Raw genomic sequence first — 19,894 nt, 5'->3', positions numbered from 1 at the left:
ACCCAAAAATGACCACTGCCTGGTGGCCGCCATTTTTATAGTTGTGTCCTTTTGATGTTGGTCACTCTGAACATTTTTAGGGTTGCCAACAAAAAATATATTAAATAACGGTAATGAAGTTGACGACGCTGATGTTTGACGCATGAGTATATCGGATTGCCTAGTTTTTGGCGATTTATAAACGACGCTTGGGTATATCGTCTGCAACAGGCGATATAGCTTCCTCCTTATTTAATACGTGGATAATGTATCACCATCCTTATTTAAATGTATTCGGTTCACTGTTTCTCAAAACCGAATTATTGTGAATTGTCTGTCTGTGTTTATGATGAATAATATAGAGTTGTTTATTTTTACTATATAAATTCTTGCTAATTACAAACCCTTATAAAATCATCTATATTTTGATTTTTATAGGCGGTTGTATCTATTAATGTGTAAACACGCTATACATGGAAGTTAGCAACAGAATCAGAAACGAAAATCAAATTTTTACAGTCGCCCAGATAAATTCTGTACGCAATCTATTTTTTTGCATATTTAAGGATTAAATCTGATTTTAAACATCTAAAATAAAGTTAAGAGAAAAACTATAATTACATATAGACAAAAAGGGTGTAGATTTGATTTTTTTTCTGCATAAAAGATAAATGTTTGTAAAATAATAAATAACTTTTTACTGTATTTTATTGTCTATTGTCATTTATATGCCAAGTTTGAAGGTGTAACAAAATTATTACTAATTACTACAATTTTTTAGACTATTTGGGGGTGGCTTACACGCCTTCATCCCCTGAAAAAACGTATGTCTCTGAGACATATCGTGTATTTTATTATCTTTTACTTATACACCAAGTTTGAAGGCGTAACAAAATTATTACTAATTACTACAATTTTTTAAGTTATTTGGGGGTGGCTTACACCCCTTCATCCCCTGAAAAAAACGTTCGTCTCTGAGATATATTGTGTATTTTATTATCTTTTATTTATACACCAAGTTTAAAGGTGTAACAACATTTTTAACAATTACTGTGATTTTTTTAAGTTATTTATTATTTTACAAACATTTATCTTTTATACCGAAAAAAAAATCAAATCTACACCCTTTTTGTCTATATGTAATTATTGTTTTTCTCTTAACTTTATTTTTTTATTTAAAGATTGCGTGCAGAACTTATCTGGGCGGCTGTAAAAATTTGATTTTCGTTTCTGATTCTGTTGCTAACTTCCATGACGTGGAAACACTGTACATAGAAGGAAAGTAAAAGCCGTAACAGTAAAAATAGAAAGAAAATAAAAGTGTTTTCAATCGAATTTGTTAAATAAATACAAGCAAAAATTTAAATGAATATCATCATTTTCATGGTATTAGGCTTTATAAGATTCAAGATTATCAGAATAATAAAACAAATATTTTAAATTGCATGCATTTATTTCAAGTTAATTAAAACTTTGTCTCATTTTAGGCGAGGATTACTTTCTTTCATAAATTTTAACGAAATTCTTAAAGAAGTACCAAAAAAATCACAGATCTATTGCAACTATCTTAAATTTTTACCTATATGTAACTTTCTATTTTGTATTTTTGTAAACATAACCTCTCAAAAATGTTCATTGTTTTGTTTCCCTACAGTTGGCACAACTAAAATTTGTCAGAGTGACCAACATCGAAAGGACACAATCACGCAAAAATTCGTGGGTCTACCCAGTGGCGGCTCATGAGTTTTTGGAAAGGGGAGGCTAAATGATAAGTGCAGATAGAAAGCCCGCCGAAGGGGAAAAATTTTGCATGCCACGCCCACCTTTTACCCAATTCTCGTTAAAAGTTAGTCTTGAAAATCGTTTTACAAGTCGTGTTCGATTTTACTTTTAATATTGCCTATTTTAGGTATCCTAATGTAATAATAATTATATATACATAATTAATATTGTTAAATATTTAATTATTAGGTACTTTTTATATATTATTTTTGAAATATTTTTTTAAAAAACAAGAAATATAATAAACTCTTCTCAGTCAACAATTCATACTTTTTTTGGGTCATACAAAATTAGCAGATTTCAAAAAAATAGTTATATTTAATATTGGACCTAAAAGTATATTTTATTGTCCAGCAAGAACCAGCGCGGAGGTGAGAGTTCTGCCAAGTCTTGCCAGGAATAGGAAGGGATAAGGAAATAGGGATATGGTTTATGAAATAAACAAAAATAAGGTATACATTATATGGGACTAGAAAAATAGGATAATAAATAAAAAGAAGAATTCTATCATCAACTGAAACCATATAATGGTTTTATATACAAAAATAAAACAAAACGTAAAAATATTTGCCTTGGTAAAAACTTTGGTTAGTTGCTTATATTGCAGATAGCAGAATATGCTCTAAAAGCTTATAAAAAATAATATTTACATATTTACAAAATTATTCTATAAATAAAAAAAAAACTCGACTCTAGCAAAACCATGTAATGGTTTTATATATAACAAAAACGTAAAAATATTTTCCTTGTTAAAAACTTTGGTTAAGTAGCTTATAATGTAAATAGTATAAATAAGCTTTAAAATAATATATTATATACATACATACATACATATTTATGTACAAAAAATATTTTATAAAAAACTCTGTTCTAGCCAAAACCATGTTATGGTTTTATATGCTGAATAGAACAAAATAAAAACATATTTTCTTTGGAAAAAACTTTGGTTATTATTGCTTCATATCACAAACAAATACTTAGTAGGAATAGGTTTTAAAACTCTAAAATAAAAATATAATATACATGTTTATGTCCAAGCGAATAAGATAATACTTTATTATGTACAATGTACATACATATATATATATATATACATTATAGACATTATACATCAGTTATTTTTTTGTTGTTTTTTTTTTAATTTTTTTCTGTGGACTCTACTCTGGTTTGAAAATTAAGGGAATTCTTCGGTTTTTCATATTAGCGAAGAAGTCTATAACTTCGTCATAAAATTTGTCATTTTTTGTCATTTCTTTTATATACTCTTTTTCGATTGAAAGAAGAGATATATTATTTAGTCGCATTTGGGTCATGGAATTACGGCTATAACTTTTAATTCTTTTGAGTGCTGAAAAATTTCTTTCTACAGATGCCGATGTTATGGGTATAGTCACAGCAATGTTAATAAATTTATACAGCTCTGGCATGCACTCATTTAAATTATTTTCAAACATAAAACTTAATAATTCAGATGGAGACTTACAACTCTGAAACATCTGAGGGTCACTGTAGGTTACAATTAATTCATTTTTTAATTGAATGGGATCAAAAAACGGATACTGGTTTACTAAATTATCCAGTAATTTTTGGGGAAAATCTTTGGAGTAGGATGGAAATTTTTCGAACATTAATAGATCAAAGTAATTTCATTTACTAAGATCGCTGAATCTAACCTTAATTTGTTCAGTTATTGTGTCCATTATTTCAATATAGATTTGTCTATAATTTTGTCGCAAATCGGGTATGTCAAAATTAGATTTTCGTTTTTTTACTGGCGGCTCAACATTAACATCAAGTTTTTCAAAAATGCTATTAAAATACTGCTCATCATTTCTAAACTTTTTGGAAAATTTCAGTCAAATTATTTAATCGATTTTTTGAAAAATTAATGCCTGAAGATTTATTTTGAAGAATTGAGAAAACCACGTCAGTTTGCTCAAAAACTAGTTTAAATGTTTCAAGCAAAAAAGAAAATTTATGGTCTGTTAAAATATACTTGAAACCCTTTGCCTCCCTGATACTTTGGTCGTCATTTTTAAAATCCTCACTGTTTAGAAAAAAACTTTAGAAAATCAAAAACATCTATTAATTTTTCCTTATGTGTATGCACTGAAAACATAGATCTTAATGTAGAATTCCACCGTGTAGCAGCAAAAGTAGGCATTCGGCTACCGCAAATTTCATTTAGCATGTGACTTCTCTTGGTGGACTTGGAGAAAAAGCCAGAAAATCCTGACAAGTTGGAGAAAAAATACGACAGTCTTTAATATTATTGCATGCCTTGCTTAGAACTAAGTTTAGTGCATGGGCATGGCAATGCGTAAAAAGTGTCTAGGGCGCTATCGATTTAATTTTAGCTTGCAAGCCATTTAAATGTCCCGCCATGACTGCCGCCCCATCATATGTTTGCGCAATTAGCTTACGCCTGAAATCAAATTTGTCGCATTTATTAACCAGGAGATTAAATAAATCGTCTGCAGTCCGCCCAGATGAAACATCATGAAACCCCATAAATCGTTCTACTACCTTGGCGTCTTTGACATACCTATAAAAACAATCGAAAGTTGGGAATTACAAGTAATATCCGTAGTCTCGTCTATTTCCCATGCAAAAAAAGGGACTGCTTGAATTTCTTGGAAAATATGCTCAACGACGACATGTGACAAACTTTCAATGATTTCATTTCGAATCGTTTTTGACGTGACCTTTTAAAAATTCGTCAAATTTTGAATCGTATTTACCCCACAACGTCAAAAGTTCTTTATAGTTGCCACGATTAATCGACTCTTCGGTCTCATCATGTCCGCGAAAAGCTAGTTCTTGTGAAGCTAAATAAAGAGTAATGTCAACAAGCCGCTTTAAATTTGACCGGTTTTCACGTACTTGATTGTTAAAAGAAATAATGGCTTCTTTTTGAGCATTATCTAAAGCAGAAGCAATATTTTGTTTTCCAAAAAGCCTTAATTTACAAGACGAAGAAATGTGCTTCTTTGATTTTAAATGTATTTCAATGGACCGAGGCAAATTTTTTAAATCAGAATATCCAGTTTTCGACCACGTAGAATATTCAGTTTGGACAGAAAATAACAGACAAGCCCAGCAAAAAAGCTTTTCTCTTTTAACCGATCCGGTCAACCAATCATATTTGCTGTACCAAGTCAAATTAAACTCGCGATTTTGTCGATTGTCTGCAGATCGCAATGAAATTAAATGGGGCTGAAGCCTGCCCAAAGTCTTAATAACATAATATTTGGCATCAAAGCTTAATGAACTAAAATTGTTTAATAGCAGCCAGTCTATTAAATCTTCAGCTTGTTTGATTTCATTTAATTTGTCCATCTTTCAGCAAACAAACAATAGAAATCATATGATGATTAATAAAAGAAGCCATTAAATAAAAATATCTTACCTTGCATCACTCAAATACACATAATAATAAATTATTAAACACGATAAATACCTTAAATTAAGTACCAAACACTAACATAGAGGGAAATCCGGCCGCACAATTAAATCGATGAATCGACAAAATCAAAACTAATCAATAAAACCGTTAGCCAAAACCACCTACCTTGTCAAAATTCGCGGGCAAAAGACACTACAATCACCGAAATCAAAACGACTGAAAACTGCTGAAAATTCAAAACAAAACAAAAATCAGGGTAATCACATGATCGGAGGCTAGCCTCCCTTGGCGCCTTATTTCGCGCGATGAAAACGGCGTTTGTCGGCGCCAAATTGAGTGCACTTTCATCTTGAAAAAATAATCAAAATTGATTTTTTCTGACTTGTAGTTATGCAAATTTACTGAATTTTGTTTTTTTTTATTTAAAAATTTTAATTCTAGGGTTCTTTAAGATGTTACAAAACATTAAAAAGTAAAACATTATTTACAGGCCGTTTGTTTAAGGCTGCTGAGCCCTGAAGGCTTCAAAGAAACAAAAATATAACTAAAAACATTTAACTAAATTCTCGTAATTATCTTATATTAATTATCTTTAGATGTCTTTAAAATTCAAATTATCACTGTAACTAAGAATTCAAATATGGTATATATTAATACAAAATTATATCATTTGTTTTAACATTTTCTTCTTTCGTTTTCAAGGAATATATTTTATTAAGTAGCTGATATATTTTTTTCTAATTCTCATTTTTCGAATTATTTATTTTAAATTTTAAATAAGGGAAACACTTAATTTGATAAAATACTCACTTATAAATCTTTTTGTATATTTGAATACATTAAAGTATTAAAGGGAATTGAAAAATAAATTATATAATTTAATCAATGAGTTGATTTAAAATATTAAAAAGTATATTCTAAATTTAATACATTTTTTATAATTAGTTCTAAAAAAATATTTAAGATATTAGAAAATAAAATAATTTTCAATCAAGTCAATTATAGTAGCAAGCCATTTGAAGAGAATAGCTATTCAGATTTAAGGTATTGCATGATGTGTTTTATTAAAAGTGGAAATTAAAATCTGTAACTAAAGTAGCGAAAAATAAAAACATAGAAGAAAATTAAACATTAAATATGAAATATATAAGTACATTTAACCAATAGTTTAATAATTTTCGCATTCTATTCAATTTTCATCAAGTTTCTTGATGACATTCGAGGCCGTAGCCGATCGAGAGTTCTAGCCGTGACACTGGTTTCGTGGCGTCAAAATTGAAGCCGAGATTTGGTGGCGCACGCCGTACAGTGGAACGACTAAGTGGAGATACCGCGGGACCTAATATTTTACATTTTACAAGATAATATATTTTTTTATTATTACGTATTTTTAGGTATATGATAAATGTTTTAAATATTTTTTATTATTTATTTTATTGGAAAAATATACATAAACGGTGTTTCAAATTCGTCTACCCTCAAAATACGAAAATGGATAATTTACCCCAAAGTTGCAAATTATTTACTTGTAAAAGAATATGCCATATAAAAAAATATATATTATATTTTATGTGGTTTTGAAGATTATTGGAAAAAAAACAAATTTTCAAAAACTTATTCTTGACACTTTTGTGGGTTATCTTGGTTGCTATGGGAAAGTTTTTGCATTGCTGTATTACTTTTTCGTAAAAATGTTAATGCCGAAAACAAAATTAGGTAAGTACCTACGCCAAATTTTTGTTGCTTATTTAAAAAATCGAAAATTTGAATGATTCCGAAGATAATCAAAAAAAACCAAAAAAAAAATTTTAAATCCATTTTAATTTTTTCTGAGCTTAAACAGGAATGCAGCAAGAGGTAGGCATTATTCTAAATAAAATTAAGATTGTAAAATGTAAGTTAAAAATAAAATTGTTAATTTACCCACCTAATTTAAATACCGAATTTTTATTCTTTTTAAAACTCAAAGCGAGTATCAAAATAGTTTGGTAGTTTAAAATTTCAAATGCGTAATCTTACCATAAACTACAATAATAACTGCAGTAAAATATTATTTCGAATCGACGCAAAATACGTGCCCCAGCGCGGAATTTTTACCATCGCGATGCGGTCGTCGCCTCGCATGATTTCGGCTTCTGTTGTGAGGTATCGATGGAAGCGGGGATAAGTGTCCAGGCTAGAACTATCGATCGGCTACGTCGAGGCCCGTTGGCATATATGTATAAATACATATAAATATAATATAATATATGTAATTTATACATATATGCCCGTTGGATTTTGACCGCTGGAGGAGCCTTGCCTCCCTTGCTACGTATGGCTTTTCTTATTTCGTAAAGTATCGCGTTCTCGCACACGTTCTGTGTCGATGTGGATGAAGCCGGTTAGCTTTCTCTCTTTTCTTACAACTGTTTAAAAAAGGATGCGAGTCGCGGCGAATTAACAGTATGAAGTATAGCTGGTTCGCGCTATATTGGTGTATTAGAAGTTATAGAGTCGGTACTAATTATTTGGAAAAAAAAAATATTTTCTTTTTTTATTTTTGTTAAATATTTTTATTATTTCATTACAAATTGATGGGGAGGCTAAGCCTCCCTTGCCTCCCCTGACGAGCCGCCACAGGGTCTACCTAGTACCTACATATACTTGTGTTCTGTGCCTAGTACATAAGCAGCCCTCGCCGCTAGGACGCAAGTTCAAGTCCGAGTATTGGCGCGATTTTTAAATCCAAATAAATACATTGTAAATAAATGTTTCTAGTAGCCTTAAGTCATTGTGTACGTATGTATAAAACAGTTAACTATTTTTGTGTAACGAGTGTTTCAATTCACTCCTAAACGAACATAGTACAATATCATATTTTTATTTATTTACCTTTGTAGTACCGTCATCTTCGTATCATCGTCATCTTCCCACGATTAATGAGAATTTAAATACTATTTCTCTGAGGCTAAGCATCAATTTCATCATCAACAAACATTATGTGTTCACAAAAAAACAGAAGCAATATTATTTTGTAAAAATTTTGTGAAAAACTAATGACCTCAACTCTACATACATTTTAATGGTAGTGTGGTAAAATGGAAAGATAAAGTTAAGAATCTTGAATTGTATATGAACAGGACTGTAAACAGGCATACTTTAAATTAAAATTTATCTATTAATATAAATATATCATATATCCTCCTTGAAAAAATATTACAGAATCTTTTAAGACTCTTCATTCCCTAAGAGGACAATATGATGTGAATAAAAGAAGAATAAATAAGAATTATATTTCCCTCAGACATAGTACACAGTTCTTTAGGCATATTCTCTATAACAACTAGGAACCTTATACAACAGAATACCTTAAGATCTAAAAACATATCAGATTGTTTGTAATATTTGCTTTTTAAAGCATATTTTATTATATAAGTATATGAAATATATTTCAACTTGAGCATGCTGCTGCCGGTGTGGAAATAGCTTAGTCCTGCTACGCCTGCTATTGCGTTGATCGGTTTACCCAGTTGCCTACCCATCAAAGTCAAAATTTTTTTCTGGTTGTAACTATAATTTTCCATAACTCAAACAAAATAATATAAAATAAATAAAATAAAGATAAAATCTAAATTTATCAGTAAATTTCTATTACCTTGAACGAATAATTAATACATCGTTTCCCCCTATAACTAAAAAAGAGTTGTAATATTTATTCAGAGCCTGATTATTCACCATTCAGTTGAATTCTGGAATTTCTTTTGGAATGTGATTCAGATTCTATTATTGGAGCTAAAATACTTTATTTTTAAATTGAAAATACTTCCTCGCAAGGTCAGAATATTAAATTGTGGCAAGTTTTTTAAACTTTCGTAAAAAGAGTCTACAATGGCAGCAACACACAGGCAAAATCCTGATGGTACAGTTAAAAAATGGTACAGAAGAGCTACACAAAGGTAAGTTTTCACTTAACTAATATTTCCTTCAACACACACTTTTGTCAATCGTCTCTAAATTGGACATAATATAGAAAGATAAAAAAAGGGAAATATTTACTAAGTATTATAATAAAGCTAATTTATATATTGCCTACCCCAACTGCTAATGCCATTAGTTAGTAAAAGGTAGTGAATACAATAATATTTAAAGTAAATCCAAAGCACTTTTAATTAAGGAATACTCATATTGTTCAATTTACAAGCACAGTTCAGTATTCCTTTTTTTATTTAAGGAAAGTTTCTTTTCACAAAATAATTTTTTTGAATGATGGAAATGTTAATGAACATAAACTTCTCTACAGTCTTGCCTATTATCCACATACCAGATAACTAAGATAGTAACACTTGACTGCATTACAAGTGGCAAGAAAATGCCAGTAACTCAAAAAGAAAATACATTGCTAATTTTCATAGAAAATATTAATATACAAAATTCAAAAAGATGTTATTATTTAATGATCTCTGTTATGATATTCAATCATATATTTATTATAACAATAGAGATTGTTACAGTTGAATATGTTATTTTTTAGCAAGAATATTATTTAAATTACCTAATAATTTTTTATTTTCATAATCCAACCATAAAAAAATAAACTTGTTAATATTTTTCCTATGATTTCTTATGGTTATTGAGTCTGTAATTAAATTAAATATATTTTGATGATAGACAGTGTACACAATATATAATGTTTAATATCCATATTTAATATACATATTTAATATCCTATAAACCTAAATGCACATAACTCTTAAGGAATGTTATACATTGACTTTTAAAATGCCATTTCAGACCTTTCAGTAAATGAGCAATAAAGTTGATTTATCCAATTTGATAAGTGTTCATTATATTATACCAGAAATGGGTGGCAATGGCTAAGTGAACATTTTATAAACAGATGCATAGGCCAGTAACAAATTTAGGTTTTTATGGTAGTCCCTTAATAAATTTGCTACCAGATCTAATAATTTTTTTTCTCTGGAGATTTAAAACACAAAAGAACAAACCAAGATGAGACACAATCAAATTGGTTAAAAAGATTCAGCAGATATATAAAAAAATTAGGCCTCAAAAATTTAGATTTTTTTTATGGAATACACTGAAACAAAAGCCCAAAAGGGCAAACCCTATGTTACTCGAGCATCACAAGTAGAGCCAGTGCTATGAAGTGTCTGGTGGATATTTTCCTTAAAGTTCTGAAAGTTGTGATGTTCGGGAAAGATTATGGCATTATGGTATTGGCAAACATTATGGCAGATTTGCAATTCTCTTTAGAAAGGAGTCCCAATATAGCGATGTTTTAGGCATTTGCAGGAGCAGTATTCTTAGATTGTACTCAGTGCCCTCCAAAATTTTGTTAAGGTCAGCATTAATAGTTCTTACTTCTACTGCACTGAAGTCATTTGGTTGGGCTTCTTGAAGGAAAACATCAGTGTACTGTTATCAGCAAAACTGTAAATTGGATTAAAAGTCTTCTTGAGAAGGTCATTGATATATAACAGGAAAAAGGTAGGGGATAAGAAACATCCCTAAGGGACACCAACATTAAATTGTGTTTCCATCAGTGATAACCTGGATGGATTGATTCTTGAGGAAGCTTCCAAGCCAAGCAACAAGAGTTGGTGGTAAACAAGAATATATACAGTTTGTTAAAGAGATTTTCATGCTACATTCTATTAAATGCCTTTGAAATATCTAGCAAGCCACCAAGATCTAGCTATTGCATGGGACTTACCATATTTATCAATAGGTCAGTCCACACATGCATGACAGGCCACTGGATAGCCAGTAGACCTGTGTTGTGCAAAAACCATACTGAGAGTCACTAATGATGTTGGTGTATTCCAGGTATTTCAAAATTTACTGGTTGATGAGTTTGTCCAATACCTTGGTGGTTTCCAGGACTTAAAATAATGGGACGGTAATTGATTTGCTCCAGGGAGAGAGCTCTTCTGTATGAAAGAAAACAATTTGTACAATGGTGGTGTTAGCCTACTTTTTTAATACTATTGGTGGTATTCCATCAGGTCTGGTGGCCTTGTTAGTGTTCAAGGCTTTGAGAACTTCTTCAAGATCTCTGTAATGGAAAACTATCTCTAGCATTGAAGAAGTCTTTCTTGGCAAAGTCGGTGGTTTTTGGCCTTGCAAGTCTATGGTAGAGCTCTATGTGAACATTTGATCCAGCAAGTCTGCCTTTTCCTTGTGAGGATCAATTATTAAAACTAGAATCTAATTTAGAAATATGTTGTAATTAAAAATATATAAGTGAATGAATCTCAATTAAAATGTTCCCCAATATTCAGGAAGCACTTGATGGATATGGAGTGAAAATAAGAAATTCTTGCTCAAATGGTCGATCAGTCTGACATTAATATAGATTTTTAAAGTAGAGAATTAAGAAAGTAATATAAGGGCTAAATAAAGAATCAAATGATTCTAGGAGAATCAGTAACTGTGAAGAGACAGCTATGTCACTATGTCTAAAAAAATCTTACTATTAGGTGTTCAAACAAATTATCTAATCTTTTAAGGATTTTTTAACACTTCAAGGTGTTTTGGATAGTGAAAACTAGTTTATTATTAGGGGTATGTTGTTTGTTCCATATACAGTACAGCAAAAGTGGAGAAACATTTTATTTAATAAATGTAAAGCCAGAGTAATCGACTATTGCCAATAAACAAATACTCACATTATTTCCTTAGGGTCAAAGGAATGCAAAAACATATTTGGTATTTATAATTTCTTGCAACAAAAACAATCTATTTGCTTATCCTTATTTTATGAGGAGCAAAAGTAGAGAAACATTTTTAAAGTTCGTAGGTTATATTTGCTTATTGAAAGCAATACACAATAATATTTTGTTAATTAATAAAGAATAACCTGTAAATATGCCTCGAGGTATTACTTTGGCATTATGTATAAAACAGTTGATAATATCAAAATATCAATCGGGTGTTAAGCAAGCAATCATTGCTAAGCAGTTAGGATTAAACCCCTCAGTTGTTTCCAATACCATAAAGTTACACCGTATTAGGAACTCATTAATAAGTCCACCTAAAACTGGTAGGCCTAGAAAAACGACGCCTAGAGTTGACGAGAAGATTAAATTCTTAGCTCTTAAAAATCCATTTAACATAGCGGTGGATATAAAATCTCAACTAGACGATGTAAATATTAGTGTCCATACAGTTCGAAGACGCTTAAGGGACAGTAGCTTGCCGGCAGAAAAACCATCCAAGAAACCCTTCATTTCGAAGAAGAATCGAACCGCCCGACTTCAATTTGCACATGACCATTTAAACTGGTCAGAAGCAAGATGGAATACAGTATTATTTTCGGATGAAAGTAGGTTTAATTTATTTTCTTCTGATGGTATTTTATGGGTCAGGCGTCCTAAAAATAAAAGAGTTGATCCAAAGTATACTTTGGGCACTATTAAGCATGGAAGGGGAAATGTACAAGTGTGGGGTTGTTTCTCTGGTATGGAAATAGGCCCCATTGTCAAAATTGATGGGATTATGGATCGGTTTAAATATTTAGAAATATTAACTGATAATATGTTGCCATATGCAGAGGAAAACATGTCATTGCAATGGAGGTTTCAACACGACAATGATCCGAAGCATACAGCTAAAATTATAAAAAAATTTTTTGAGGACAAAAAAATAACTGTTGTTAAGTGGCCAGCTCAGAGTCCTGACCTTAATCCCATAGAGAATCTATGGAATTTAGTAGACAAAAAAATTCGTAAGGAACATCCCGAAAAATTTTAAAATGGAGACGAGTAGTTTGAAGCAGTGGAAGCTGCATGGCATTCTGTACCCCAGGAGACCTTAGGGAATCTGATTGGATCTATGAAAAGGAGATGCCTTGCAGTTATTAAAAATAAGGGATATGCAACTAAATATTAATTTGTTGTTATTATATATTTTCTTTAAATATGTGTTTCTCTATTTTTGCTCCCTGTTTTTTTTTTATTAATTTACATATGGCTTTATAATAAGTCGAATTATATTGTTTATGTTTTATTTTTATTATCTACTTTGGTGTAGTATTATAGGATAAAAAAATTTTAGTTAACTTTAATAAAATAAATTTTAAAAAAAAAAAAAGTTTCTTTACTTTTGCTCGGTACTGTAGGTATGCTAACTTTACCAAGGCATCTGTCAGTTTAAATCAGGAATTATGGGCATCAAGATAAAACAATATAGCCTGCATGGCTCAAGATAAAAGTTTTGTAGATAGTTTGAAGTGAACAATAAAAATCAAAATAATTAAGATGGGTGTACCCCACTTCAGGAATTCCTTTAGGACGACCTAAGTTGATCATTTTCTTTTTGGCTTTAAAATATTAAACTTTCAAGTGATTATTCCTAATAGCTGTTTGAAAAAATCAGATATTTGTGTAAGTTGCATTTTTTTTATCAGACTATTATAATTATTTGTCTCATTTAAAACTAAGCAATGGTTAAAAAGGTGTATTTAATTCTTCAAAATATGATAATCAGCACAATTAATTTAATTTAAAATATATCAATTATTTATTCTTTTGCACTTAGGTTAGCTTATTATTGAAATAATTACATATTTTATTCTGAATAAATATAAATTATATTAAACAATCAATAGCAGTTATATTTACATTTAAGTAAATATTTGATTTTAATCTACATCAATTATTCTTAATACATAAAAATATTTTTATGCTTGAAATAAAGTAAACACACACAGTTCTATGAACCAAAGGTTAATTCTTATGTGCAAACAATAAATTGCATTACAACAAACTTATATGTAAACATATAAAAGACACAGGCATTATGACATAATTTAAAAATATTACAATAATTTTAAACCCCAGAAGTTAAAAAAGTTATCATCTCATTTCTTATTATTCTCTCATTTTTTGAACACGTAGTGTTTAAATGATCTGACGTTTCTTTTATTTTCTGATAAACAAAAAGCTACTTTTTAAACCTAAAAAATTAATTTGCAAATTGCAAAATCTCAGACACAATAGCTAAGAGATATCTTGCAATATTACGCATTCACCTTAATTTTAAGATATATCAACTTGACACTTAAAAGTTAATAAAAGAGATTTATTTATCTATAAAAATAAAAAACATACAACTCATTCTAATGTATTCACTGTACCGTAATATCTACGACATTAAAACTATAAAGACATTTATCTTGAAGGTATTTTATTGTTCCCTTCCTAAATATTTTGACACTGTTTATTTCTCTAATACAGGAAAAGAGTTCTTGCTGAAACACCAAAAACACATCTGATGATGCGTTTCTGTGCCCTAAAAACACCCATAGCTTCAATAGATGACCCCCAAAATAAAATTCCATAATTCAATATTGGCTGAATGCAAGACATGTAGTACAATTTAATGGTGTTAGTGAATAAATTGTATCTGAGTCTGCGGACCAGATCACAGTTACTATTTAGTCTGGAAATTACTGTCTTGCAATGCCGACTCCAATTTAGCAATGAATCCTTGACATATAAGGATTCATTAGATTGGACTTTATTAAAATGTATGATTGCAGTTTGATCTGTATTCAGTTTCAGAGAGTTACTTATACCAATACCAATTATTCATTTCATTCACCATTTATGTACAAGCATCCAACACACCAGCCACGGAGGTACCCGACAATTTAACTATCTAATAGGGTCAATCAAACCAGCTGAACTGAGCCTTTCCAGCAACAGCCCATGATTTATCATATCAAATGCTTTTGACAGATCAAAATAAAGACCTGCAACTTTGTAGTTGTTATCTATAAGTTCGATGATATGGTCTATTGCCCCACAAATTGCTAGCTTTGTTGATTTAAGTGGCAGAAAACCATACTGACCTTCTGATAAGACATTATAAATCTTTAAAAAATGAAAATTCTATTGTATAAGGCCCTCTCAATTATTTTAGAAAAGAATGATAATAAAGATACAGGTCTATAGTTTTCTGCATTATTGGGATCACCCTTTTTATAAACTGGGATAATTTTCCCTTTTTTAAGTTTATTTGGGAGAACACCTGTAGACAAAATTTCATTTATGATGTGGATTTATGGTATACAGAAAAAACTAGCAACATATTTAAGAATCTTTATAGAAATTTCATCAAGACCACGTGAGAATTTGTTAGGCAGATTCAGTAAGGAGTCGAAATATTTCCTGATGATCTGTTGGATTTAGAAATATTGTGGGAAAGTTGGTTTATGGTTGGGTAGTTTAAGCTTAAGTTTTTTGTAATTAAAAGATTAAACTGTTGACCAAAAATATTCACAATTTCAGAGGTGTTACTTGTTATTGTAATATCAGACTTAATTTTTATATTATTTTGAGATTTTAATTTATTTTATGGACCCTGTTAAAGATATTCCAAGCTGTTTTTATTTTATTTTTTGAGTTTACAATATTATTTTGATTCAGCCTTTTGATAATTGACTAGGTACTTTCTATATATGCTTTTCTTTCTTCTTTATAGTAAAAATGTACTTGTGGGCAATTTATTTGCTTGTACCAGACATAAATATTTTTTATATAATTTGAGTAAGTAATCTTTTATATTCTTATTAATCCAGTTTTCTGGTTGAATTTTTAAGCCTAGTATAGTAAGTATGAATTGAAAATGCTTTATCAAACCAATAAAAGAATATGTAAAACAGTAGTATTTATGATTTACCCCATCTGCAGCAAAAACATTCTCCCACGACTCATTGCTAAGAAATCCTATAAAATTTATAATGTTTGGATCTGTGAAAAAACGTTTTCTAGTAAGAATCTATCTGTCAAAATCTTGATTTTTAATTCCTGTCCAAAGTGATCAGATATATGTGACTTTCAAATAACACTTGAAAGATGTTACATGGTAGCAAGAGGTCGGGGTCACCCTCGTCATCTCCTCTACATGCGACATCATACCATAGGAACAAAACAGTTGCAATAGAGAAAAAACGGCATCATTATCCACTGCACAGTTAATATGATCAACACAAGTAATTAAAAACTTATTAGTTGATTAAACAGAATCTATAATTTTATTTCATTTAAGCATAAATGCATCAATATTAGCTTTACATATTGATATTATTGATGAAAAGTGTAGTGACAGCTTAGAAATGCAAAACTCACAGTCTTTTTCCACACAACATAGTTGGGACTGTAATCTTGTGATAAACTTTATTGATCCACTTTTTTTGGTAAATATGGCTGTCCCCCCTACGCTAATAATTAATTAGCAATTGCTATTGCAATTTTATTGTAAGCTAACAAAATATGGGCTATGGCAACTGATAGGGGAAATAGTAAGATGTATTTGAAACAAGAAGTAATTGGCTCTTAATGCCTGCAAGAAAAATAACGACATAATACAAGTAGTAGCACTTAAAGATTGTTTAAAGCAGTTATTATATTCTCATATTTCTAAATTCCTGAGATAATATTATTATTAAGTTCTATTTTGAGCATTACATACATTTTTACCCAACAAATTATAATTTTTAAATTAAAATTAGTGTAGTAAATGTTTTCTCAATGGTTCTATTATTCTATGATTTCATTAATTTTTGACTCTTGATCAAACTGAATTACTATAATTCAATGTAATGTACGTTATTTAAATATTGTGGTACATGACATTTTGTGTACGTTCTAACTGACGTATTAAAGTTAAATTAACAATAGTCGCCTGAAGATAACCTCCCATGATTATTATTATTATAATATGGTTGGTGTAATAATAAACATGGTTCGCAACATTTACCAATGAGTATCTAGAAATAACATATTGATACTTAGTTGACGTAATAACTTACAATATTTTTTCCACTAAGCTCTTAAGCAATGATAGAGGTTCTTGCACAAGACCCCCTATCCACACACATAGTGATAATATATTATCAAGCTTTTGTTTATTAAAAGTATTCTTTTTAATAAAACCAGGGGATAGTGGTGCAAATAACACAGTATAACGTCAGTTTAGCCTAAAGACTAATAAGGCGATAATCTCAGTTTAACGTACAATTCTATGTTCACTTATATATTATACATAAAATATTTATTTAGAATTGTCCTACACAACATTCCCCCAAAAACGAAAAACAAATTAATTTTAATCTGCATTGACCCCGCTGTGTACGCGGGTCATTACTTTCAAGTTCAGTATCAGACCATTACTGCTAGTTAGTTTCACGTTAAGTACCGAGCGGATTTGAGTCGCAATAAACAAAAAATTTAACTTCTTTAACTTCGTGCGCGAAACGATGAAAGAGCATCTAAAAAATTCGATAAAGCAGAACATTAATAATTTGGATTTATTAAACACTGCCAGTAACGATAGCATGAGGGCTAGGGCGCATAGCACTGTCGATATGGAGTATTTTACAAGCGGCCATGCATCTACAAGAAGTGCGGCACATAGGTATGTTTCGTAAACTTTATTTTGTAGTTGTTTTTTAATCAATTTTTTTTAAACATTGGAGAGTTACTGTGGTGGATGTATTTGGCAAAGGCAAAAAAATGAGAGACACAAGATTTTGAATTAGGTGCACAAGATTAAGATTCCTTAAAAATAGAATATTTTTTAACTTTAGTGTTTCATATATGCGTATATGTTTTATCACTTAGTGTCTATGATAACATAGCGCCCTGAAATCTATATTGTAGAATTATACATTGGTGTAATTTTATTAACTTTTGTTTCTACAATCGAATTAACGTTTTATGTTCAAGTAGTCTGGTTACTCTCATAGTAAGGCTTTATTTCCTTATTTTATGAATCTCAAGAGTAGTTACTATCTTCTTAGCAAAGGTATTCTGTTGAACTATTTCGTCGTTTTTTTAATTTTCTTATTAACATTTTTTGAATTCCTGTTCCAGATTTGTAACAGATTTATTACTATTGAAATCCTTATTCTGCTTAATTTAATGTTTTTTACCTTTCTATTTTCTTAGATAAATACCATTATTTTTTATCAGTTTATTTGAAAAAATGGACATTTTTAGTTCTGGACTAATATCAATAGTCGTCCATTGATTATTATAATATTGGTCACACGTTTTGCCTTATAGTCAGAATTGTTCTATTGTAGTTCCAAAATGACTGAATTTCCAAAAGAAAAAATAACTATTCTAGGAAATCTTTTATTCTTAAATGCAAAGGTGTAATCAGAATTTCGTATAATCGTATTTTCTATAATCAGGTGTTTTTATCTTTTATTACACTTAATAGTTTGATGCTTATTAACCGTTTTTACCTGATCTTCTCTGAAAGTACTCAACGCAAGGGTCAAGTATATATTTAAAAGTGTTTTTAGAAATTTTGAATAATAGCTAAATAGTCTTTAAAATATAGTATGATGTACTTTTTTTGAAAGATATATTTTTAAGAATAAATTATGATGATATCTGTATAGATTTGAATTACCAGGTTCAAATTGCTTGGTAAATAACAATTACAAATTACTCTCCAAGAAAGAAAATAAAAACAAAGCGAAAAACCTAAAATTAATTAATATGTCAGCTGAAATATTTGGTTATTTATGATGATCTCTAAAACTTTTGATAATTAAATATTTATCTCTCAATATGGATTTTTGAGAGGTCAGTAACCAATCGATTAAATAACTATTATTTTGCTGACGTCAAAGTGGATTCAACTATCTTGTAAAATTGTATCTCTCATTCACAGTAAGAAGGGTTAAAGAGAATCCTTTCGACCACAGGGACCGGAGGGAAATAACTTATGTCCTTATTATTGCTCTGATTGATGTACTCTCCCATAACGCCTCTACTAGACTTTTGTCGCATTTAACATTGAATTTTATTTTTTTTAACCAGAATTAATCCAATATTGCGCCCTTTAAACTAATTTATGCAAGTGAGATCTGGGAGTTCTGTGTTTTAATCTAATCTAAAGTTTAATAAGCATTACTAATAAAGTAAAAAGTCAAATTTTAAATAATTGTGTTTTATTAGCAGAAACAATAAAACATTTAAAATCTCCGCCCAGTAATGCATTTCTAATACCCCATCTTGAGTCTGCTTTACAAATTTGAATTCCTTTGGAGTACTTTTCTATCTAATCAATGTAAGCTGATTGATTAGATAGAAAAGTACGAAAAGGGTTTCTAAAATATATTTATGTTGTGAAAAATCAAGATCTCTTGTAATAATATGGACCTCAGGGAAACTTAATAAACTTAAAAATAGTATTATTATAAAACTTAAGAATATTCTTATAATATATACAACTTATAATACAGAAAATATATTCAATTAAATGTGCCAACATTAATCTCAGATATCGACAAAATTAAAAATTTGACAGGATACATAGGTTCATATAATTTTCTCCCATTAACTTCTTAATGGCTATATAACAACCAAGTTGGTCATGTCCAGGTATACAGACATTCTAAATATAACCAATCAACATTGAAAAGATTTATTTTCAATTCAAATAATATTTACAGCAGTGAGATTCTTGCTTGCTTTTTAAATAGTGCAACACAATACAAACTATGGGATAATATCCTATTTCAGATCTATTTGATTTACTCTGTATATTAACCTTTGATCCATGTTTCGCCGAGATATACATTTCGTAAATATCTGTTTACATTTAAAGGGCTAATGATGTTTTCCTTACATATCTACAATTAGCATTATCTAAATGTTCTTGTGTATTTTTCATGATAGACAAATATTTTTTATATAATGTTTA

At 29.7% G+C, this 19,894-nt stretch overlaps 1 protein-coding gene across 3 annotated transcripts in view; it reads left to right on the top strand.

Moving 5' to 3' along the window:
• Positions 1–8,717: 8,717 nt before the first annotated feature.
• The window catches only part of LOC126736151 (cytosolic purine 5'-nucleotidase), a 30,591-nt gene continuing 19,414 nt past the window's right edge, over positions 8,718–19,894 (top strand). The window contains exon 1 of one of the 3 annotated variants that reach the window (XM_050440381.1): positions 8,718–9,105. In XM_050440381.1, coding sequence (XP_050296338.1) covers positions 9,038–9,105 — 68 coding nt within the window. In that variant the 5' untranslated portion in view covers positions 8,718–9,037. Of the gene's footprint in view, positions 9,106–17,340; positions 17,591–19,894 lie in introns of those variants that run through there. The other 2 variants (XM_050440379.1, XM_050440380.1) reach the window with 2 other exon arrangements.

The sequence above is a fragment of the Anthonomus grandis genome, chromosome 5, assembly GCF_022605725.1.
Source record: "Anthonomus grandis grandis chromosome 5, icAntGran1.3, whole genome shotgun sequence".
Classification (NCBI taxonomy): domain Eukaryota; kingdom Metazoa; phylum Arthropoda; class Insecta; order Coleoptera; family Curculionidae; genus Anthonomus; species Anthonomus grandis.
Note: the sequence above shows the minus strand (reverse complement) of the source record. Positions and strands in the feature narration are given on the sequence as shown.